Source organism: Passer domesticus, chromosome 7 (genome assembly GCF_036417665.1).
Source record: "Passer domesticus isolate bPasDom1 chromosome 7, bPasDom1.hap1, whole genome shotgun sequence".
Taxonomy (NCBI): domain Eukaryota; kingdom Metazoa; phylum Chordata; class Aves; order Passeriformes; family Passeridae; genus Passer; species Passer domesticus.
Genome location: NC_087480.1, coordinates 44589888 through 44616591, shown reverse-complemented (window position 1 = coordinate 44616591; position 26704 = coordinate 44589888). Strand labels below are relative to the sequence as shown.

The 26704-nt window shown below is 35.2% G+C and overlaps 1 protein-coding gene across 5 annotated transcripts in view; it reads right to left on the bottom strand.

The window, feature by feature from the left end:
- DPYD (dihydropyrimidine dehydrogenase) overlaps window positions 1–26704 on the bottom strand; it is a 344443-nt gene that overhangs the window by 285635 nt on the left and 32104 nt on the right. For all 5 annotated transcript variants that reach the window (XM_064428159.1, XM_064428158.1, XM_064428160.1 and 2 more), the window contains 2 exons: window positions 25013–25123; window positions 1292–1374 (listed from right to left, as the gene is read on the bottom strand). In XM_064428159.1, coding sequence (XP_064284229.1) covers window positions 1292–1296 — 5 coding nt within the window. In that variant the 5' untranslated portion in view covers window positions 1297–1374; window positions 25013–25123. The remainder of the gene's footprint in view (window positions 1–1291; window positions 1375–25012; window positions 25124–26704) is intronic.

Sequence of the window (26704 nt, the reverse complement as noted above, 5' to 3'; positions counted from 1 at the left end):
TCCAATTTGTTGGAAATACTAAAGGTAGCTTCATTTGCAAAAATTCCCCAAACCTTTACTTTAAATCACTTTCCATTTACTGCCACTAGATGCGAGACTTACATACACAGATGACTGACCACACTGGGAGAAAACCCTAAACGTATGAAGTAACACAAGCATAAAGCAAAAATCACCATTAGAAAGGTGAATGCCATTATTTTTACAGTTATTTGCAGCACTGGTAGCTGAAATGTTCAGAATACTTGTAGGTAAGAATACCTTTTCAAACAGTCAGCATACATGAGATGACATCGTGAACGTAATTCATGCAAATCAAGTCATTCACACACATCCATAAATTTAAATGGATAACGGACATAGTCAAAGCAAATAGGTGTATTTATTTTTTCAAGTAGATTCTTAAGGGTATTGTTGTTTTTTACTTTTTACTGCACTGGTTCAAGTGTAAGAAGTTACTCTGACATCAAGCAAATGAGATGAAGCACTGTGTTTGCATCATTACATTTTACTATCCAATTTGAAAACCTTTAAAAGTGAAGCTTATATAATTTTCTGATTCACAGATAATAGTGTAAGTGACATCTTCCTGATTATTTGGTGAGTTACTTTAGAAAACCTGTCTTCAATTCTACCACCTTTCTGCATAGTAATCACTCCCTTTTCCAGGCACTATATCTGGCAGACTTTGGAGTCCTGTACCCACATACTCACAGTGCAAGTAAGGAGGGCAGAAAATTAATCTTCTGACTTATTTTAACCTCCTCTAATAAGTATTAAGTGCAACAATATGATGATATTAAACAAAATATACATCTCTACAACATCTAAAGAACCAGACAGATTCTTACATTCCATTATCAAAACCAAAATCACGTCATTTTGGTGATAAAATCAGAATACACAGGAACTACATACATAAAAATCAAATTCAATTTAAAGCAAATACAGGTTTGTTCAGACACCATTGTACAATTGCTTTAACACTTACAGAATTTAGATGAACAATATTTTCATTCACTCACAGTTTAGTATAAATATAAAGCAAGGCACCCCTTAAGCATTTTAAATAACAAATTAAACATTTACATTTTTTACTGTGCAGTCAGGCTTAACATTTATGCAGCTTCAAAACCAAAGTACAGCCTCAAGGGAAGCCTCTCCACTGACAAATTAATACCTTAGAGAATAGAGCTGAATGGTGGCAATGAACTCATTTGTTCCCCCAATAATGAAGAATGACTCTTTCTTTACCACATCTGTGACTGTTGCTATGGTGACCCAGACTTACCTCATTGCTTCTCGAAGTGCTCCTCGCCCACTAAGAGTCGTGTGCTTGATGTCATCAAAATTATTTTCCAGTTTCTCACAGTTCTGAAACAAATGGACATATCCACATAAGGCTCTTAAACAGTTCATTGTACAGGTATTAACAGTATTCAGCATCACGCAAACAAAACTGATTTATATTATGTTACCTCAAATTATGCATTCTGTTTTAATTACATGGAAGTCATTAAAAAGACATTGAGAACTCAGAATTAAAGTAAACATGAATCTTATTATATGGTTGTCATGGAAATAATCTTATAAATTTTCCATAATGAAATTTATAGAATTTTTACTTTTTCTTCTTTAATTTTTTTTTCATTTTTCTCTGTGTGAGGCTACAATGCGACTATAGCACACAAACAGGAGAACAGAAACCTAAATGAACATTTTTATTATTATTAAAATTAAATTTATAAATTTTGTCCCAATAAAACAGGCAGTGTTGTTGGAACAAACCAGTCATGTTTAATTCTTATTTAATTTTTAAAACATAACAGAAATTGAAAAGCTTAATTGTTTACAGACACCTCATCCACAATGTTTCTTCCAGATTAGAGCTCACCAATATTTCTAAAAGTAATATGAAACCAACAATTTCGTCACAATAAATGAAGTAAAACTTTGATATTCTGTAAATGATTACTAAATGTGTGACTGGTTCCATTACTTCAGAGCACTGATGCTTTTCTTCTGCTGCCACAAAGACAGTAAAATTGATTCAGAAGATGCCGGGAAGTGCAGCAATTTGTGTCTGTACAAAGTGAGTCTGAAATACCAGCGAACAAGAATTCTCTAATCATCTGCATCTTCCACAGGATTTGTATATTCTCTTGAGGCTTCATCAATACAGGAGGCTTTTAGGTTACCCCTGTTCCACACAACAACTTTCTCCAATACCAAAATTTACCTCTGGGAGGCATAATTTTGCCATATGGGTTTAAAGAAACAAGTTCCAAGCAGAACAGCTCCTATTGCTAACAACCTCAAAGGCAGGATTGCCAGGCTCTATATGTAGCCATAATTTTAAAGAAATTATGGGTGCTATTATTTGGTCATATTGCTTTCACAGTATTTAATAAGTGAATTAATTTTTAAGATCACATCTTAAAACTAGTTATAGTAAATACAATAAGAGTTACCTATTTTTTTTTCTTATTTGCATTGATTCTTTATTTTTATAATTACATTCAATTTGAGGCTACAAAAGCATTACTGAAAAGGAAACTATTAGATTCTTATAAATGACCTAACAACATATTTTAGTGTCCAATTAACATTTAAACTATTTTTAGATAAGATTATAGACCTTTTCATAAAAAGTTTTAATGCTTGAACAATACATTTCTGAGCAGAAGAATTAACATTGCTAAATATATTTGGATCTTTTGACACCTTTTTCTCCTTTTTAAAAACGATGTATGTCACAGTAAGCCTCGTCCCACAGTTAGTGATCTGTTTGTTTATATTACAATCAGTTGTTCTTTGCACAGCAAAATCATACCTGAAGAGTCAACGGGATTGCAAAAGAAATATGGAAGCTGTACAATGAAGTATTCCATTAATCAGATCAGCATACACTGACCTTCAGCTCCAAGCACATACAGGCAGGCCAGTCATTTAAAATACATAAAAGAAATCCAAATCAACAATACTAATTAATGAAGGATTGCCAATTTATCAATACTAAGATGCAAGTACCTGTGCAAGCAAAATTAAACCTTCCATCCTCCACGAAAATAGAAGCCAGAGGAACCATAATTTGGAATATTGATCCAAGAACCAAAGTTTTAACAATCTTGTGTCACTAGCACCTCAAAACAGATTCAAAAAATCTGAGCATCACACAATTCATTCTTGACTTTGTGCTACAGAGCTTGTAAAAATCCAAAGCACACAGATTTTTATCAAACACAACTAATTTGTCTCAAGATTGTACAAGCTAAAATAACTGGTCCTGTCCATATAGAAAATGCTGAAATAAATTCAGTTGCTATTTGTCTATATTAACCATACTGTGTTAATTGGCTGAAGGACAACAAAGGTGGCCTATATCTAAAGAAAATGCTGTGATCATTTAGCCTTACACACAAAATACTCCATCTCAACTACACACTCAATATAAAAATCACCAGATAAGCCAGAACAAAACAAAAAAAAAAAAAAAAAAAAAAAAAAAAAAACCCAAAAAAAATTTACCAACTCAAAGAATAGATGCTGTACCAATTCACTTGGCAAGAAGATGAACTCACTTCTACCATTTCTGAGAACTGTTTCTGGACAGTATTTTTCCCAGCTACTTTCAGCCAAATAGCTCTCATGCAAGGTACAGTAGTTGGAGTGCAAACCGTAGAGTCATTAGAAGAAAATGAGCTAAAAACTGAGCCAAAATCAAACTCATGAAGGAGAATAATCTCATAGGACCATGTCATCAATTACTGCATTTGTACTGAACAGGGGAGTAAGCAACTGCTGATCATACCCACTGCTTTTCCACTCATGCAAACATGCTTGATGGTCTCAGAGGAAGGAGAAAAGGGTGTCTGAAATACCAAATATAAGTGTAGCTACAGGTGCAAAGATGGCACTTCATGTGCCTGAGTGTCAGCTCATATGCAATACTGTAGATCATCTGAAAGGATATCAGTTTCTGACAAAGGCTTGAAATGAAATTGTAAGCATGAGAATACTCTGAAGAATATGTCTGGAAAATGAGGAAACTTCAGTAGACCATGACCAGGGTGAGTTTTACACTCTGAAGTATTAAATCAGTAGCAAAAAGTGAGCTACTTCTATTATCCATGCTACCAAATAATTCATATGTATAAGCATATTGCATAGGACAGTGTATTTTGGCCCATAATACATCACAATACATTTAAGTCTAATGAGGAATTCAAGCCCCACATGTTTCATTTTCAGCAGCAGCTAAAGTAAAAAAATCAAAACGCAAGCAACGAAAAAACTGCCTTTGGTGGCTCACTGCCAAGTGATTTTTTGTGGGTATAGATACAGTCTAGAAGTTTTAACTCTCTGATTCAATAATTATATAGCAGTCTATATGTTATCACTGTTGGCAGATCTATAGTTCTGCACAACACTAAATTAAATATCACCCTTGAGAAGTTTGTGAGGAAGAATAAGTACAGTGTTGCAATTAGGGACATGGTCATCATAAGTCAAAATACCATTACACAGAAAAAAGCCACGTAAGTCTGAATACTCCTTCTTATAGGATTCTAGGATAAATACTTGGAATTCTTTTAGTGTACTAAAAAGCAAGAGCAGGAAGTAAGTATTTCCATTTTATATATAAATAAATGGCTTATTTATCATATGAGAGCTTAAGCTTCATGACAGCTAGTTAAAAATGGAGATGCGGACTGGATATTCACAACTATCTGTGGCATGACACACAGCAGACTGGTAAAATGTATAACCAGAAATGAGAAAGATGAATAATGAGTGTATGAAGATGAGGAAGAAGGAAGATTAATGAACAAGTTGGAAAGCTTTTTCTCTCATAACCACAAAAATATGACTTTTCCCTGCTACAATTTATTTCTGTTAATACAATAAACTGCAAGCTTTGGGAGCAAAGACTATGTGCTCACAATTCTGTATTTTCAGATATTTTAAGTGACAAGTCCAAAGTACTCTGGTTGAAGAAACCATCTAGCTCAAGCAAGACTAGAAATAAAGAAACCCTCAAGGTTTTAAATAAAAACCTAGGTTATTCTGGCAAAAGTGAAGTCACACTCTTTAAAACCCATCTCTCAACATTCATCAGCTTAGCTTTCTTGCCTATGTTTTTGTCTTGGATGAAAAAGCCCTCTTTGTTGACTTACTGGAAAAGGAACTCTTCATTTGGCCCCTTCAAATGAAGAACCTGGCAGAAGTAGCTCAGAAACCAAGAGACTAGCACAGCAGTCTGCTGCCTGGTGTCAGCACTGAGGATGTCCCTAAATGACAAAACCACTGCTGCCTTAGCTCTGCCACAACAGGAGTAAGAGTCAGTCCTGGAAGACCATAACTCAAATTTGCCCATTCGGTGATACATTAGGGCTAAATATGACCCCACTCCAATTGAAATCAACCATAAATCTTCCAAGCATCAAAACAAGAGTGGAATCACACTAGGCCATATCCTGCTACTTTAAATCTATCTTGAAATTCTTCACAGAAGACATTCAAAATTACAGATAATTACTCTAAATACATTTTGAGATAGTTAAGAAATAAAAATCTTTTGTACTGACAACAGTGTAAGACCTATTCTAAGGCAGCCTGCACCACTGAAGTTGAGTAGATCTCTTATCCTTGTTGATACACTGCCAAATAAAAAGCCCTCCTTGAAATACCATCTCTCTTCTATGAAAGAGGTTTTTAAGGTTAGTACTACAATTGTTGAATTCTCAGAATTCTTTGTTCCTGCACAGTTTTAGAACATTTTCTTAGAAAGCTTGAGTACATCTCACACTTTTAATGTCAAACTTCCTGAGTATTAAACATAAGGAATGTTCAGCAACTGAAAGCCAGAACTGCTCTCGCCTCTTCAGCTCAAATTTAGTATTACTACCATTGCTAAAACAAATTCATTTTTCCCATTTTCTTCTTTATAATCCATGAGAAAGATTCCTAGAGTATGTTGTGTCAATTTCCTACTGTTTATGCAGACAAATTTAATTTATTAATTTATTAAGTTTATTTGTACCTAAACTTGAGTCCTTAAAATGAGACAACCTGGTCCAGACTCTGAAGGATTTACTAACTCACCCTGATATTTTAACTCACTATGTTTAAGGAGGTAGCTTCCAACAAGAGATTACCAAAACTGTTGAGGACCTAAAAAATCTACTGTAAATACCTACATCCGGGATAGATTCAGCAGGAAGATTCTCAAATATTGGTCCAAAAGTCCTTCAAACTTCGAATTCCACACATGCTACAAGGGTGACCACATCAGTTAGCGCTTTTGAAAATGTTGGCCATACTATAGAAGTGACCTCCTTTAAAAAAGAGTAAAAAAAAAAAGCTGACTATTTTCAGGGGACTGTGTAAAAAAGTGTAGAATGCTGATTTTCACATTGATCTTCTTATTGATAGATATGAAGTGTTAACACAAATAATCACTTATTCCAGAAATGTGAATTATTTCATCAGCAGAAAACTTCAGAAAAAACGAACTTATGGTTTATAAACCTAAAGCAACACTATAATAGTAATCCAAACTGTAATACATTGCTGCAAGGATAATTATTAAGGGAAAACACAGCTGACATTTTCTGATTTATGCACACAATCAGAGATGGAGTCCAAGGACTGTGACATAATTATCTTCATGCTAACAATTTTTGTAAATCTCTTGACAGAATTTTAACTAATTTTAAAATGCCTTCTGAAGATTAGCACTTAAAACTGTTGGGGGAAATAGCACAATTTATTAGCAAGGGTATAATTGTAAACCTTCCAAATACTCATTGTGAATATCATTTAGACAGTAACTCCTGCTTTAGCAGCTGGTATATAAGACGCCAGTTTATGGAATCTTGAAACAACAGAGAGAGTAGAATCTAATTAAACAGGATTACATGCTAAAGAAAAATATTAAAAACAGACTAATAGTCAATTGTTATGAATTTGAAATAGCACATCTTCTTTTGATATGAACTGTGCTTTATTTCAATGAAACCTAAATATTCTTAGCACACTCCTCTCTTGATTTGGAACAGACTGTCTTTCTACACTGAAACAACACAAAAAGCTAAATGATTCCATTGATCTTCTCTAAATGACTTAAGTTCCCATCTGCTATAGGGTGAAATGACTTACATATATTGCATTTATTCTAATGTTATTCAAGAGCCAATAGCTGTATTCCATACAGAAAGCCTCCTGAAACTGTCTTCATTCTGAGCAACTAAACAAAACTGATGCCATTTGCCAGAAGGCCTTACCTTAAGAGCAATCTTAAAAACTAAACACATAAAAGGACGGTTTGATCCTATCTGTAACATATTATCATCTTTGCAATGTCTGTTTATTAAATTCCTCCTTCCTATTTGCTGTGACTCATTCTCAAGGGGTTCTTTTTCCAAAAAGGGGGAAAGAACAGCTTTAAACTGCTAACTGACCAGTTCTTCACAAAGGAAAAATAGATCCTTAAAAAAAAAATTAAAATACATACATATTCCTAATATCTGCAGAAAGTATATTGAGCCCTCAGGTATTTACATAACATTTGACTGCATGCCATTCATAATACATGAACATTTGTTATAACATTTTTTCCATTATGTGATACCGCCACATTGTTCAGACAAGCTATTAGAAAAGTATAGATATTAGTACATCCAAAAAAGCAGAATTCCAACAGAAAACTAGCCTAAGTGTTAGTAATCAAATAAGAATCAATAGAAAAATTATTACATAGGATTGTGGGATGCTTTAATCAATGCCTTATCAGCATAACCATGTTAATTTTCTCAGGATTTTTTTTTAGCAGCATATTAATTTAAGGCACTAAAAATAGCACACATGCAAACTCAAAAACAAGTATCACATTTTCTCCACAAACAGGAATATTTTGCTAATACAGGACTGATACCAGGAAATACTGATGCATGTGCTGTTTTCTGAAACTGCAAGTGTGGAGTTTTGGTAATAATTATTACAGAAATACTACAGTTAAGGCAACTGTAAATTCTTAAATGAAAGCAGACAATTTTGGATCTTTTTAACTATTCCCAGTTTAAAATATGGCACATTTAATCCTTAAAGACAGGTAATCATATAGAAGTTAATTACTTGTTAAACATAGTTAACACTCTAGTTTGCAATTTTACGGGGGCTGTGAAAGATGTTCAGTGCAGAGATGGCATTCTGCTAACTTCCTTTTCATGCTGTTTCACGCACAAATTTCAAGTGGCAAATTTATCACAGCCTTCATGCTCACATAAGGGTATGGTATCTTGCTTGAATTCAACCTGCTGTTGTCAGAGCAGATGCAGACACCACGTGTTTTGGCAATGGATAACACATCCGATAGTAGTGATACACGCAAGGTGAGAAAAAAATATTCTGAAAGGACCAAGTATGCAACACAAAAAATAATAGACCAAGGAACTCAAAAGAATAAAGATCTACAAAAGATATGCAAGAAACCAGAGGCACAGCTGGAAACAATAATGGAGCAGAGAACACAGGTGATGCCACTAACTAGACAGGACAATTTATAATGCTCCTCTCTCTTGTGACTCAGCTTTAAAAGACCGAAAAAAACGTTCAGGGAGAAAAAAAAAATAGGAAAATCTTTGCCTCCCACATTTCTCTTTCTCTTTGCAAAACAAATGTTAACCTTAATCAGCAGATGAATGAGAAGACTTGGAACAAACTACTGCAATTGAAGGGACAGTTGCAAGACTGCTTCCCTTTATGGGACAGGGTTCTGTAGCAGGGAACAATACACATCATGAATATCAAAAGCTTCATCTTAATACTGTTTCTTTTTTAATGTGGTTGTAGTCTTGCTTTTTTCCTCTTGGAGAGCCTGGTATTCTCAACATGAATTTGCAATCTAATTCCCTAAGAGCATTAAGTTTCAATAAAGAGACACAGGCTCTTCACAGAATTTCTAAATATACTATTTCTACTTGATAGTGAAAATATAACTAATGATTAAGAAAAAAAATCCCAGATGCTATACTCCCTTCCTCTTCTATTACTTTCACATACCTCAACCCTGCTTACTCTTCCCCTGGGATTCTTTACTCTGCTTAGGTAAATATTCCCTTGACTCATTGAGATTAAATAAAATGAGACTATGCAGGTAAAGACCAGACTCATATTGAGAATTAACATTTACAGAGCTCATAACCTGGGAAAAAGGAAGAATCTTTAAAATGTAGGTAGAACTGTACTCCTACAGAACAGATTATGTTCTTGACCTTCAACAAAGACTATAAGGAAAAACACACCCAAAAGTCCTTTCTCTTTTAGAACCTAAATGATCAAGAATTTAAGGAATTAACCCCACATATTTGAGAGTACTAACTTAGAGGATACCTCTTATTTTTCATGCATAGCTAAAGAATTATCAAATATGAAAGTTATAAAACAATTGCATTTATTATTAAATGCCTAAACACCATCCTGAAACAGTAGGGCCCTGCCTTATGCAGTGAAATAAAAGCAAATTATATATAACAAGCTTGCTTTCTCAGCCCAGGAGGCCACCTCTCATCTCCTACATGGCACATTTTATTGTCAAACAGCAGTATTTTTTAGACAAGCCACAACAAAACATTTTCTTTCGTTGTGCTGTTGCCTCAGTATTTAAAAAAAAATAAATAAAATTTTTCCCAACCAGTTCTGCAGAAGCTAATCTGCTTCAGCTATTTCTCATGGTTTCACATAAGATTCTTGCCAAAAATAACTGGGTTTGGGAGGGGTAGAGTTAATTTTCTTCATAGCAGCTGCTCTGGGGCTGTGTTTTGGGTTTGTGCTGAAAACAGTGTTGATAACACACGGATGTTTTAGCTATTGCTGAGCAGCACTTACTCAGCATCAAGACCCCAAGCGAGGAAGCTGGGTGTGCACAAAGATTTGGGTAGGAACACAGCCACACAGGTGACCCCAACTGACCACAGGCATATCCCAGACCATATGGAGTCATGCTCAGCACACAAAGCTGGGGGAAGGAGGGAGGTCCAGAGTAGTTAGTCTCTGCAATATGGTTTAGTGGGCATGGCAGTATGCTGAATGTTGGGGTTGATCAGCTTGGAGGTCTTTTCCAACGTCAGTGATTCTGTGATGGTGTTTGTCTTCCCAAGCCCCCATTATGTCCAATGGAGCCTGGCTTTCCTGGCAGTGGCTGAACACCTGCCTGCCACAGGAAGTACTGAATGAATTCCTTGCTTTGCTTGCACGTGCAGCTTTTGCTTTACCTACTAAACTATGGCTCAGCCAGAAGTTTTCTCACTTGTACCCTTCTGACTGTCTCCCCATCTCACTGGGGGGTGAACTGTGGCTGTGGTGCTCAGTTGCCACCTGGGGTTAAACCACAACAGTGAGGTCATACCAAGGTCCGTGTCTCCTAATCTTACAGATCACGTCTTAGATTGTCTCTTTCTACTGCCAGTTATAGAAGCACGTGCACCACCACTTTCAAGTACTGCTTACTAAATTGTGTGTTCAACAGCTAAAAGACTTGTATTAAATAGTATTTAATATGAGTTTATAGAGGAGAAATTAAAGCCTGTTTTTTTTTTTTTCCCCGCAGATATGTGATTTGTCAACTCACTTATATATCTTCTCATGGTATGTCTCCTATCACCTACAGTTACTTCTGAGTTAACATATGAGTTAACATGCAATTAAAAACATAAGAGCTGCGGTAACATTTTGTTGGGTAGTTGCATATGGTGTCCATAGCTCACAAATGAACTTAATATTTTTTTTAGTATTATTATTGTTTAATAATTATTTCATTATCTGTCTAGTAGAAGGAGTGGGAAAAATCCCATCCTCTGCCTGCTTGGCTTAGGAGAAGAAAACAGCAACATGTGAAATACTTCAGTGTTGTGACTGAAGCAATTCCACAAAAAATATTACTAAGATATCATCAGGTATCTGGCCAGGTGAATTATCCAGAGAAGAGTATATACACTTATATTCTGGGTTACTGTGTAATCTAAATTTAGCATCAGTATCACGTTGCTACTTAAGTAGCAATGAGAGAAAGCAAAATATCAAACTGAGACTAAATTTCCTCAGAGGAATAATTTGAAATATTCAATTCGCTTGAGAAGTGTCTATCCAAGTCAAAGAAATAAGGACTAGAAAAAAGGCTGCAGACAGTAAAATGCAACCCTTGTATCAAGATCTTGGTGCAGTTCTGTTACATGCTGGCATTGTGTTTCAGATTTTCCAACACCATCATAGCTTATGAACACTTGACTAATAAAAATAATAATAATAATAGTAATAAGATTAATAATAATGAATCTGAAGTTAATTTGCAAAGTATGGACACCATATGCAAACACCAAACAAAATGTTACTTCAGCTCTTATGTTTTTAACTATGTTAACTCAGAAGTAACTGTAGGTGACAGGAGACATGCCAGGAGAAGATACATAAGTGGGTTGACAAATCACAAATCTTCAGGAAAAAAAACCAAACAGGCTGTAATTTCTCTTCTGTTTCCATTTTCTTTGAGATTCAAAAGACATGGGCTGAGATGTCCAGAAAAGTCAAGTATTTAAGCACATTTTATATTAATTGATCTAAAATAGCTAAATCAGCTATTCTTATTTAGTATTTTCTAAAATCTTCTGTTTTCAAAATACCATATAGAAAAAAGATTGTGCAAAACTGTAATTACATGCATCCCTTACTGTGCTTAGCAATGACTGGTATCTCAAACCTTACTGCAAAAGATACAGTCAGACAGCAACCTCAGACTCTGTAATACACACAGAGTCGGGAAAAACAAATGGAAGTGCAAAATAAAAAAGGAAAGCATGAATAAGAACGTAGAAAGACTCACAAAGCTGTTTAATAGTCAACACAACTACTTATTTTTAAATATCACGCATCAAGCCAAGTTAGTCAAAACAAAAGCTTACACTCACTGCTAAGAAGGCGGAAAGTTAAGTCTTGGTGGGGATGGTTTGGGAAAGAAACAATCAAGTAGGACACTACAAACACTTTAAATGCTTTTTCCCTCTCAAAAAAAAAAATCAGAAAATCAGAGGTATGAGCTATTACAATGGTTGCAGATCCTATGAAGTTATCACCATCTGTTGTGCCATCTATTTACAGACACACAGGCATAATAAAAAATTAGGGAAAACTGCTCAAATAAGTGCAATTTTCTTTGAAGATACCATGCATGTTTAACAAGCTTTAGAATCTTCCAAAAGAAATTTAAGAAAATAAGTAGTATTGATTCATTTTCTGTAAAAGTTACATTAAAAATAACTTTCCTATACACAGAAATGAACAGGGCTTATGTGTAGCTACATCTTTCAGCAAGGCATTCAAAAGAGCATTAAGAGAATGCTGCTGTAATGCTGCTTGTTTATTCACATGTAGCTTGAGAATAGCACCCAGGATAAATATATTGCCTCAGGTCTCAGTTCCATTTACTGTGTTAGAGAGAAGAGCACTAACTGCTCAGTACCTGACTATGGCACCATGCACTCTTCTGGTTCTGTATCTCATTTACTGTCTTCTTTGTAAGGTTTTTACTTCTTTGGAAGCTTTCATGTCTCAGTCTGAATAGTTTGCTTCTCCCAAAACCTTCTGGCTTGCCTTCAGACAGCTCAGGCAGCAGTATTCTCCTTCTTGTTAGTCTCTTGAAAATTGCTACGTTCAAGCTGAGGTGAACAATACGAACATGCCCCAAAGCACCAGCCAAGCAGCTTCCCAGCAATTCCCAAGCAATCAGGGACATACAGAGCCAAGATACACCAGAAGAGAATGGAATGCAAGACTCCTAGATTTGAATTTGGCTTAGGACTATTTGGAGGAGTCTAATTCAGGTCCCACAGACAGTGCTCAAGACATTTGGGACAGCTCCTGAGCTAATTAAATGGGTCTCTCAGCCAGGCTGGCCCTGGCACAGAATTTTCCTCACACTGCTATGCTATTCAAGCCTATAAATGGCTCCAGCTATTGCAGATGAAGGCCCTTTAGTTCCCTGAACACTGCACAGGACAGACCTGCCCCTGCTTATCATGTTTAACTTGGAGAATATGAACAACCCACTCCCTCTGTGCAACCAGTGCTTGACCTAACACCCTTGGTATAATCACCCACATTTTTTCAATAAAATGCAATAACCTAGTTTTGAAAATGCTATTTCCAAACAGACAGATTGAATAATTTCTAAATAACACTGAATCTCTTATTTTAAATTATTTTTACTCTCTGGGAAACATATTGGACTTATTAATCAGTCCCCAGCTCCTGAGTGTCACTGCTTCTATTGCATATGTGCAAACAGAGTAATAGGAATGAACAGAATGATGCAAATCAAAAAGAAACAAAAATCATCATTCTTTTAACATCATTACCAAATTTCTCCCTTTTTTTCTTGAAGTAATTTTTATCTCTGATTTTTAATTCTTATTGCTATGCAGCAGGCTCCCTGTTCCCCTTGTGTATAAACCGTTTGAGTTTTCAATTTTTAATTTTTCTTCAATAGTGCCCTATCTTTTCTATTTTTTTTTTTTTTTTTATAACTTGGGTTTTTTTTTTTCTTCTCCTGCTCTTATTTCCTCATGCTTGTTTACTTTTTCTCTCCAGTCCTTACTAATTATTTCATGTCTCTTGGTCATTTAATTATTTGTCATGGCTTTTCCTTTCTTACATTTTTATATTGCATTCCTTTATTCCACTCCTGCAGCTCTCTGATTTCTATGTGCTTGCTTAACTATTACCCAAATGGCTCCAAGCAGGACACAGTCAAACTGAAGAATAAATAAATTAAAAGAAAAATACTATCTGCGGCCATGCGGTGTTGCCTAGCAACGCCCTGTACCTCTCCACAGCTTTTCTAGAGCCCTGGTGGCAACAGAGCTTTTCAGACTTATTGCTACAAATATATGCAAGATCCTTCTCACATTGTTTGGCCATTCACTGACAAATAGATGCAGAGGAAAACAAATGAAAAAGAAAAACTCAAGAGAAAGCATCAGCAACAGCACAAGAAATGGCCACCTACTCTGATACACACAGCCCTCAGGTCTCTAATGGACTCTGCAAAACACATGCAACTTTTGTTATTGCTGTTCACCAATACTACTACTGTTACGTTCTGTTTCTCAAAGATTGTAAACAAGACTTCTAATGCAATTAAAATGTGCTAAATTCAACCAACTCTTATACACTGTGGATGCATTAGTGGCTTAGATTCACTGGCCTCTTCTGAAAGCTTTACACTAAAAAAAAAGATAGCCTGCTAATTGTATAGGGTAGGAAAAATGGTCCAAGCATGGTCAAAAATGAAGTGGAATTATAAGGAAAGTGAAGTTTGTCCCCAAATGTTATAGATTCAATATTAAAAGATTTTCAATATTTATCACTTCTAATTACTTCAGATGTGACAGAAGTGAGAGCAAAGTGAATTCTCCCCCAACACTTCTCTTTAAAATGCAAGTTTATGGGCTCCATCTTCAAAAGTTACAAACAAATGCTTATTAAGTCCACACTTCTCAAAGTATTAATGATTCACCATAAGCTACACTGAGTTACAAAGATACTAAAGCTAGTTTTATCAACAGTCCTTTTTTTTTGTTCCACAGCAGTGAAAGACTTCTTTCACCAATGACCTCTGAGAAAGAAAGTGGATGAAATTATACTCATGAAAGGAACTAAAACTTTAAGTATATTTGGAGTCTTGGAAGAGGAGTCAAACTGGAAATGCTAAAACAAAAGACAACTACATAATTTAGCTAAGGACAAACCTACAACGAAGCCCCACAAAATGATGAAAATGTTAACACTATATTTCTAAAGGATATCAAAAATCAGCATTCTTGCTTGGAAATTTTATATATCGCTAAATCGGCCTCAAAGCAATTTAATGACTGTATAGCACTTGCACCAGTAGCAAGTGAAAAGAAAGCATATCAGAGAGCACATACCTTAAAAAGATATTTAACAGCATTAGTCTACATCTATCAGCTACAACTTGTTACTAAGTAAAGACAGGCTGCAAATGAGTCACACAAATTAGCAAAGGACAGAAACCAACATTCAGGTACACAATTAACCTCATTCCCCAAAAAATGTTCATAAAAATAGAAGGCTGAACTAAGGCACATAGAGTTGGCTAGAGAACACAGAAGAACCCATAGATCATACGGACCATGAAACAAACACAGGCATTGCACAGTCAGGCACTTAAATTTAAAATGTCTAAAACAACTTTCAAAACTTTATTTGGCTCCTGCACATACATGCAGTAAACCCAGTTTTAATTACACAGTCAGATGCTATTTTACATAGAAGTGTTTCATGACTTAGAAAACACAACGGAGAGGGCACACCTAATCATTAGCCTTACAATATTTGGGCTCAGTGTGCAGCCTTGTTTACTGGCCATTAACCACATCCTTACTTGAAGGCAGACCCATTTTTCCCCATGAACATTTCAATGACACTCACTGTGTATCTGATGTGATCTGAAAGCAATTTATTCTACATAACCCCCACAGTCCAAAACATTAAAGCATACAGGAGACTAGAAGTGACAACTTGGACAATCACAGTTAACCTCTTGCTTTCACATTCATTTCACATTCAGATTTTCTTACCGAGTTCATGGAACCATCACCCTCTGATCAGCTGGTATTTCTAAATCCTCTTCTTGCTTAATTCCAGACATTAGGCTCCTAGTCATTCTCATACTCAGCCCTTGGCTGTACAGCCTCCTAATTGCACTATTAAATTTATTCTTATCTTTTTTTATTCTAAACTTCAGTGTCACACGGTTCTTTATGATGTTCTAGTTCCTTCTGTATTGACAGTGCCTGTCGACTTTCTTGTAACATGCTCCTAATATTTATGTCAAGCTTATTAATGAAAACATTAAATGTTATGAATCCAAAGACTGATCCTTCAAAAAGCTCTGCTAAAAGCCCAGCAGATCTTTAAGCACTTCTCTCTTTCATTTCCCCTCTAGCCAGTTCCTTAACCATGCTACTATTCTAATCTAAGCAGATAACACTTCATTTTTAACTGGCAAAAATCAAACCCAAAACCCTTGTTAGTGTGTCAAGATTTATTCTTAAGAATAAAGCCCAATATGCCTTATTCTATCTTCCATTTCCCTTAATGCATTTAATAAGTCTCTGCTTAAAATTTTGTTTTTAACGTTTTGCACGCTGCCAATATGAGACCAACAGAGTGAGAGTTGCCCATCAGTTCTCTATCTTTTAACTCACACAAACTGCATTGCCTATTCTTTAATCAAGAACTGTCTCTACTACAAAGCTTGTAATTTCACATGTCAATTTTTCTGCAATACTTTTATCGATGTTCCGTTCCTTTGACTTCAAACATAAAACACTCCAAGTTTTCCTTCTGGCCTGTCTGGTATAATTTCCACTTCTGCACTTTTCTGCCCATTTAGCCACCACTTCCTTTATTCCCATTTTACTGAAAGTAGGACAACAATTTACAAAGACTTCAGACAATACCTAAGATGCTTAATCCTATCTTCACACTGACTTTGCTTGTTCTTTTATTTCTTTTAGTTTAAATAGCTTAAGAATCTTCTACTATTTGTTTTATATAGCTGAATAACCTTTTACTATTTGTTTTAATTTCTTTCACCCAGAGTGACTCGACTTTTGAAAGTTCTCATTTTTTCCTCTGTATTTCCTGCTTTGCCAATCAATCCCATTTGTTTCAACTCCCTACAGTTAATCCTCATAGTCTTAACTTTTTGAAGTTGTTTTACAGTTCAGTGTGAAAACTATTCTTCACAAATTGGGATTCAAATTCCAAATAAATTTTGTATATTTTAAATACTAATAATCTTCTCAAAATTAATGACTTATTCTATAGAATTTACATTGAACTGATTTTAAAAAAAATGATGAAAATTATATTCTGTATTTATTCTATGACTTCATCCATTTGCTAAAGGGATAAAGTCCATTCAGATTCATACCAGAACTGATAAGATTGGTACAAGTTGATACTGTTTTTAAAATTCTGCATTAGTGTTTCTGATTAAACGACTGCTACTAACAAAGTTTGTCAGTTATCACATCAAAGAATACTTGCACGCTACCATTATTAGGATCTGAGGTTTACAGGATGCATTTAAAAAGTCAAAGTGTCTTACAATGAATAATTTACCTCTGTAATAGATTACAATCAATTCCAAGTGCAGAAATTGGTGAGGGTAAAAGAATGAGGATGGTGAACTTCAGAAAATATAATTTCTGGTATGTCTCCTGAGAGTTATACTGATCAGTAAAGGAAAGCAAGAGAAAGGGCAAACCCTACAGAAATTCACAAAAGGGAACTATTCCTAAGCAAAGCAAATAAAAAGAAAAAAAATCAAACCTCACAAAACCACAAACAAAACAAACAGGAAACAAACAAAAACAAAACTCACCCAAAATAGTGTTTTTAGCACACCTTTAGATCACACCATCCTTCCCCCAATGGCCTGGGAATCAAAATCATAAAAGCAGGGAAACTGACACATATCTAGAGCTGATAAATTTCTAAGTATAAATGAACTGCATAAACACTGTGGGAATAAAAAAAAAAGTTATGCAAATTTAAGTTAAAAAGCAGAGGAGAAAATTGTAAAATGATAGTAATAAAACTGTTCTATATACATGAGAAGCAAGAAAAAAATGAAGAGAAGTACAGATTATGTACAACAGAGCAAATAAGCAATGCAGAATCAACAGCACTCCCTGCTCTCTTCATGAAGAGAGCATGGTATAGCCATAACTACAGCTAAAAAAATATATTTTTAGCAAGAACATGGGATTGCAGGCTTGCGAATGGAAAAAAAAGAACAATTTATTCTTTTTAATCAGACTGATTCAGCTCATGTATCACTGAGTCACTGAGGAACCAAGTGAAGCAATGCATGAAGCACTATCAGTTGCACCCACTAGAAGGCCTGTGGTTCCAAAAGGTCAGAAGAGACGGACATAATTCTTCCCTTTACAGAGGGGGACTGGGGGGAGGGGAAACAAAGAAAAAAAAGAAAAAAAAAAAAAACAACAAACAAAAAAACCACCAAACACAGAAATCATACCCCCAGGCAAAGAAAATGGAGTACCATATATTAAAACCTACATTGTGATATAAAAAGCGCCATCATGGCCATGCAAAACTGGCCAAGAATAGCTGGCAGAGTAGATGTGGCAAACCTGGAATAAACTTCTTCTCCCCAATTATTCCACAGCACATTTTCATAAGCTAACTAAAAATGTAGACTGGACTAAAAAAACATCCAGGGAGTGTGCAATTAACTGAAAACCAACTAGGTTGTTTTCTATCACCAAAAAACAACCTGAATCAAGATGATTCATGATTCACCCAAGAACTCGGTGACTTGGTTAACTGGAAAAAATTAATGTACTAGTGGTTTCTACTGTCATAATGTTTGGTGGAATAAGGGAAACAGGTAACAAAAAGATATTAAATATTTCAAAAGGCAAGAAGAGAATTTCAAAATCAAACCAAACTAATGGGTCAGAATTTGGGCCATAAATACAAGATATTTCAACACTCTTGCAGAAGGAACAGCACATGTCTGATGGCCTTCACTATAGAAAAGGTAAATCTAGTAAAGGAAAGAGCAATCTTGGTTTCAGCATAGGCAATAGCTTACAAAATAAATAAAAAAAAAAAGTGGGAGTAGAAGGTCTGAAGAAAGATAAGCTAGTCTTGATATTTTTTGTTTTCCAAAAAAAAACAGCATAAGAAGGCACCTTTATCTCCGTCCTGTAACCACAGGAAAGTATATTGAATTCTACATCTGAAAGAATATAATACTAAGCAGAAGTTGAAACCTGACAGTGAAGATGGTTTCTGATCCTATCCCCACTCTGACTTGCTCAGCTTTAATGAAGGGGAATGAATTGGACTTACTTAGAATTCAGCACTTTAAGCAGATAACCATTTTTCATTTTGTCATATAATTACGTGCAAAGCTAAACAATTTGCAACTCTTCAATTGAAACACTTCAGTTTTGAAATAGTTAAGATCAGAAATATACCTGGAACTAAATGCTGCTCACAAAAAGGTGAATGCTTTTCTATAGAAGAGGAAATCAGCCAACATCAAATAAGAAGAACACCAAACCTGAAGAACTCTGAACAGCAGCAGTTAAAAGGTTGGAGGTGGTTTTGCACAGCACTCCAGAAGAGCCACAGGGTAAGAAGGAACCTTTTGCACAGTACTAAGAAAGTGTCTGGCACAACTTGCCACCACCCAGTATTTGCAATTTAATACACAGAAAATGTGCATAAAACCATTATTTTGTTGCATCCAGGCAAGTTAGGAGCTATTGAGATATTCTAATGAAAACACCTTAAGATATTGAAACTCATATAAAACATAAAATGCAAGGAAATTCATAATATGCATTTCTTAGAGCCAGTATATGTGATATCATATATAAACATGTAAACCACTTTATTCCAGTGAAAGTGTTATAAATGCCAGCATATGCTATCGATAAGAGAAAATGCAGAGTAATTAGTTAATCTAAAAAATGCATGAGTAGGAATTTGACTGCTAAATGATTAAACTGGTACATTTTAAAATGCGTATTAATATTTAATTATTGACACTATGAGAAAAGAGAAAATCTCTTGATGTTACTTCTCAGCTCTTTCTGATACTCAGCAACACATGTATTATTCATATGAATAGTTTGTGCATATACAGTCAATCACTAGTTAAATAAAAGAATCATTCTCAAATTCCCTAATCACCTCAATAGATCCTAACGCAATATTTTCCACATTTGGGAATCAGTGCGTTTTATTTAAGAAATCAGTCTGGCCATGATGAATACAGCGCAGCTCGAGCAGACATCAGTTCAAAGAATCAGATGTCAAAGTGCTCCCTCTAATGTCCCTTAATCATCACACCAATTAGTGGTTGAATAGTGATGTGATTAAAGAGACTGCTGCTATCCTATACCTATTCAGACTAGTAGAATTCTACATATGTTCTACCAATTAATGTTTGAATAGAGCAGCGATTAGAGAGACATCTGCCATTGTATACCCATTCACAAAAGAGCTAAACTTGCATATTCATATGCAATGAAGACAAAAATAAATATTTGCAAAGGTAAACTATACATTTAGATTATAAATATAATTGAGTTGATTTCCTTTAATGAGTGTTCTCTATTTTACAATATTTGGTATTATTTTTTTATTTATAAATATAGAATCTTTCATCAATACATGTCTAGAAATGGACAAATTATTCACTGGGAAAGCATTTATTCACTAAGGTTCTTGATTTCGGTGTACTGGGTTTTATACCTACTTGTTTGCAATTTGCACTATTTCTGCTTCAATCCATCAGTTATTTGTGAAATGCTAACTTGATTATTCTGTAAGCATGATACATTATTAGGCACAAAAAAACATGTGAACTTTTTCCACCTCACTGGAAGGCAATACTTAGAGTAACAGACTGATTACAGCTGAGAAAGATCATCTTGTTTACAGATTTTTCTGTGCAAGCCTGGACATTGGTACATCAAGAGGTAATTTACATACCTTTTTTTAAAGCAATTCTTTATACAGATATTTATATATAGCAGTGACAGCCACAGAAATACTACCAAAGTGAAAAGCAGTTAGAAATTCTAGCAAGCTCTTATTACCACTCTTATTTAAGGGAGTAGCCTTGTCCTCTGAACTTAAAGAGCAACATGAGCTGTTATATCTTGCAATGAATTGCAGATCTCAGGCTCCATCATTAGCACAAAATGGTCTGGTAGTTGCAACTTAAATGTTGCACAGAAAAAGAATTTGGTTTTCTCTAATGGCTGGAAAGAATACAGTTAAAGTCTCTTTCCCAAAGTGAGCCCTTGCCAAAATGAAAAAAAAAAAAGAAAAAACCCAAAATCAAAAAGAGGTGAGCATCAAAATTATTTTGATCAGAGGCTCTTTTTGCACATGCTGATCAGGCTTAGCACATGTAAGGACAAAGAACAATGCTAATACTGCCAGAAAATCAATACTGTTACAGGCTATGGCAATTAGCTACAAACCAATTTAAATCCCATTTCCTTTTCACCTTCTTGTCCTGTTGAAATACTTCCAGCATTTCCATCTGGAGCAAATGTTACAATTATTTTTTTACAGAAACTGAAGTAAGTCTGTATACATAGGTGGATCTGTATCAACTTCTCACCTGTCCTTAGTAGGTATCTACAAGATTTCATTATCAAAAGGAAGGCTGGGCTAGAATATCCCACTGAATTCTCCAGTGACAAGTCAATTTATAGAACTTGTGGAGGTGAATTTCATTTAAATTACAAACCTGCACATGTACAAGGTAGAACAAAATTTGTCTTGTAATGCTGAGAAACCCTATTCATAAAGCAAGGAAATCAGCATGTTGGGTGCAATGCAAATGCACACAATGTGTGCCCCCCAGTTGGTAACCTAAATGTAGGTAAGCACAAAATACACAGAGAAATGGAAATATAAAGAGTTAGAAACCACAAATAAAAATATTAATCCAAAGTCTAAACAACCCTGAACTCCTTAGGAAAGACCCGAAATCAAAGCAAACCCTTGCCATTTCACAGTTGATCCCTTTGCTTTTGTTCTATCTGTAAATTTATTATCTAATGTGATCTAAATTTTGCACCCTTCTTTAATGCTTACTATTAGAACAGCGATTTCAAAACTCTTCTACTTCTAATTTTTTCTGAACAACAGAAAACTTTGTTCCCCCAGATAACTAGAGGCATGTGTTTATACCAGTTTTCAGCAGGACTCATAAGAAATAAGTGTTAATGCTTAGGTCTAACACTATTACTGAAGGTGACACAGCAATAAAGAGTTTTCCTACTCTGATACATATCTCTGAGTTAAAATTTCTGAAGGAAAGCTGACTAATCTTGCACCTAAAGCTATAAATAATACAATTTTTACAGCAATACTTGGTTGCTAACATAGTAAATAAACAATAGCACTCATTGAAAGCATAATTGAGCCTTCCTTTAGGAGGATACTTTTCCAGTGCTGAGGAAAGATATTGACATTCTGTTTCCACTTCAGAACTCATTAAATGGGCAACCCAAAGTGTCTCAGAGCAGGATAGGAGTTAAAATTTCACTTGTGTAATTATTCTGAAGAAATATGTAAGTCTGCCATCTGGAAGTCTATTAGAAATTACAAAGTCACTGTGTGCATGCCTCAGCAGATGCAGCTTTTGTTCAGAGTTTTGAGGACTGTTAATTTAATTAGTTTTGTATTTTCATACTCCCACCTTCCTTTCAACAGTAGTTCTGCAAAGACAGCATCAGAACAGCTTTAAAAGAATCCAAAGCTAAAAGCCAAATTCAGATTTTAAGGAAATCGAAAAAAATAAAGTTCATATAGACTTCAAATGGAGCTTCATCTATTCATCAGCAGGCTTAAACATTATCACCAGCGGCTCTTTAGACCAAAACAGAAAACTGTGTTCAAGGAATCCTTTCCTACATTAGCTTTCCTAATTTAGGGAAGCAATGAAAGGATTCAACCACTTTATTTTATTTTTTTATTAAAATCACTCAACAACAATGATATGTTGTTGAATGTAAAAGGAGAATGTAAAAGGTCTCTTATTTTTTAGTGATGTCTTTATGTAATGGGAGACCAGACAATTTTTTTTTTCTTTTTTCAGGGCTTTTTCTGCTACAGTAAGCTAATAATAAGCTATGTGGTAAATCTTACACAGTAAGAATAAGCTACATATCTCTCAGCAAAGAAAAGTTTGTCAGTTTTAAAAGCTAGGACCATTGCCAATCTAGAAATAAGGACTATCCCTTTACTGTTCCTTCTAGCACTTTACATTTCTCATAATAGCTTGCAAACCAAGTAATTTGATGTTTCTACCAAATAATATACAATAATGCAGTATTAAAACTATCTGTGATGAAGTAGTTATATCTGCCCAATTTGTTTCTTTCTAACTTTTAATCCTGTAAACTGTACCCCATCAGCAGATTCCTGTCAGGACAGGGTGCTAATAACTGCACAGATCTCCAAGCAGTACTGCAGAACTATAAAACCAAGTTGTTTATTAGACTGCAAGCCCATGCCAAAACATCATCCTGCAATGTTCAGAATTTTTCTCAACTGAAAATCCAGACAAGGTACACAAGCTGGCAGTGAACCCAAATCCATGGTGTCTGCACAGCCCAAGAAGCTCAGACCTTGGGAATCCAGAAATATTTGAGACACCATGGGGTACACACATACAGCTAACAGCAGGAACACGGGAAGAGAATTTCTATAAAACAATTTCTAGAAAACTATGCATTTTCAAAATCAACAGCAAATATCAAACACTTTATGAGTAAACTAAATATGAAAAACCAGCAAGGCTGACAGGGAGAAGAGCTCAGGGATAACAAAGAGTGACTTAAAAGCCTAGATGCTTTAGGAAATGTGTGTTAACACACCCATCAGGAAAATATTTCTGTGAATGTTACAGTTTAACTAACCAGAATAATTTACATTGGAACAGCTAATTAGGTTACTATACAGATACCGAGCTGCCCTGCTGCATAGATACCTTTGCTTCTTAACAAACAGCTTCTGAAAGCAGAGGAGTTCACAGCCCAGTATTGATTTCAGGTCCCCTGAAAACATGACAGTGTAAACTGCAGCTGCCCAGGAGCTGCTCGCTAAGCAGCCCAACATTCTCTGCAGCAGGAACAGACAGTTGTGGGCGATACCGGCATCAGACATCCCAAAATAACCATCCAAGCTCACAAACAGAAGGTTTTCGTGTACATAAGTTACTAGTTCACATGACATTATCTAAGCCAATAAATACAAGAAAATAGGAATACCAGCTATAGCAAAAAAGAGATTCTTATAATCAATACTATCAAAGAGGGAACTGTACTAAGATCATTGCTGAAATGCTAAGGATATCCTGGGTTGCTCCTCCTAGATAATATTTGTTGTTCATACTGGATTTCGTCATCTTAAGAAACTGAGGAACTTTTTCGTATTTTTGATTGGGTTTGTGTTTTGGATGACATATTTTTAATTACAAACAAAATCAACTTCCTGCCTGAATTTTCCTTTTTAGAGGGAGGCGTTTTGACAACACTATGAAAAGACACCACTATCATTATACCCATAAGGAAACTAGTACTCTACCTAAAAGGTTTCTAAGTTTAGAGGATTATGTAAGACAACCTGTAGGAAGACAGTAAAGACAGTACCAAACTTCTAATCAGATGAGGGATCAAAGAGACATATAAAGTCTGATAGGATTAGTCAAATATCACACTGAGACTAAGAATTCAAATACTTAGAGAGAAAACGATGACATATAACAACAGAAATACAGAAGAGTATGGACAGTTTACAGCAAGAAAAGTATTTCTTCCAAAATCAACTATTTCCTGAAAAATACAATGCACAAAATTTAAATTCCAGAGTCATGTTTTAATCTAAGCTTTATGTATTTATTTACATATAAAATAGGCACATATGACAGGCTCCCCTACTTCTGTAGCAAAATAAAATTAGCTTTAGAAGTCTCAGAAAGGATAGTGAAGTGCTGCTCATCCCAGTGTGACTCTTGGAAAACAGAAAGAAGGGGCAGAAGAGACTACCCAGGGAAATCAAGGGGCTCAGCATCGCGCAGGATGTGATACTTGAGAGGGATCAGAATTCATAACAAAAGGCACAAAAGTTGTATCAAACACTTACTAAAATCACCAAAAACGAAAAAAGTATGGACTGCAATATGTTCTGAAAAGCAAAGAGCTCATCACAAAGTAACTCTGTATCTACAGGAACAAACTAGAAGCCAAATGCAGCTACTGAATAACACTAATTTATTTCTCCCACAGCTGTGATTTCAGCCTCAATGTTTGTTCCAGATGCGATGATAAACATGTTCCAGATGCAATGATAAACGTGCACTTACTGAACAGTTTTTGTCAGAATTCCTTTTCCAATGCTTCTTGTCTAGTTTCTTTGCTGCAGTTGAGTGAAGAGTTGCATGTGTTTGTTTTCGGGGATTTAAAGCCAGAATGTTCTGTGAAAAAAAGAACAAAAGACATTAAAATATAGATTCAAATTTCCATAAAGGTTCAAAGCCTCTTAGTTCACACTTTACACACTTAATTACAGTGCTCTGTAAAACCAAATGCAATTATTTCACATTATAGCCCAACTCCATACTAATTTGTTTAGATTGTATTGTCCACACCACTTAGATCATTAATATTTAAAGACATTTCTAGGATTACTAGAAAACAGAATTATATTTAGTAGCTTTAATAATGGTTTCCATTCCAAGATATTTTTTATGTACAGCATAGAGAAACACATAATTCTGGTTCATTGTATCATTCCAAGTAACATTTGTAAAGCAAAACAAGCAAAAATATTTTAAAAGATCTGGGTTATTTCTGAATGTTTCATCATTTCAGTATAAACTCCAATTTCCCCATCAAAATAATCTCCTTCTAAGCCTAGCGAGCTGACGAGTTAATTCATTTATCTTAAAATACTTTTATTTGCAAGGACACAAATATATCTCAGGAATGTAGCTATACTTTTAAGTCATACTGGTGGTCTGACAACATAGGCAGAATGAAGTTTGCAATGTCTTGCATTACCCTAGTATAACTCAAAAAATTAAATCCAATTTTTGGAACCAAAACTCTTTTACAAATCGGGCAAGCAACAGATTTCTATAGCAAAAGCCACCTCGTTTATTTCAAGGGATGAGTGTGAAAGGCATCCAAGATACAGATCCAGACTCAGGTCTGTGATGGAGAACAAAAACAGGCACATTGTTGCTTGTAACTTCTGGAATTGGTTTGCAAGTTTACCTACAAAAAAGCCTGGCTTTAGCACTACATGGCTCCACTGTAGTGAGTTATGTGTGTTTATTCTGCTACTATATGTCAAAGATGTGCAAGACTGACTTACAGAAACACGATGAGTGTGATGAGGTTATGAATATTATACTGTGATTTTTCCTAATATTAAAAATCTGTTTCAGAGGGTGATAATGATGGAACAGTCATCTCTTGTATTAAAATTTTATTGTGCTGATTATGGGGATTTTTATTTTAAATGTGAAGGAGTCACTTTCTCTTCAACTACTTAATGCCTTACTCTGAAGGTAACGATTGGTAATCCAATTGTCCCTCAAACCAGAAACCTCACCTCTGCAAACAACATAGCCCAACACAGTAACTCCCAGCTTGCCTGAAGCACAGAGACAAAAAGTGAGGTACAGCATTCAAAAAATGTATAGACTATTTAGCAGTCTACATGCTGCTGAATTTCCGAAAGAGTTACAGGTTATTGGATGTGCCCCTCTAATTCCAGCAGCAAACACTCGGCTCCAGTTCAGGGTGTGCCCCAGATGAGTACCTCAGGCAAGATATGGCAACCAAATGCATTCAGTGGTTATTTATGCCAATTTATTTTGCCCTTAATTAAAACAGAGCAGAGACATCCACACAAGGGATATCTCAGTGGATACTTGATTTTCTCAGGATGATCAACCTCAACTGTCAGAGCATTATCTGACTGCTGAGTGCCCAAATTACCTAAGCTGGGCAGTAGGTTCTGCATCACATAAAAACTTCAGCAAAATTTT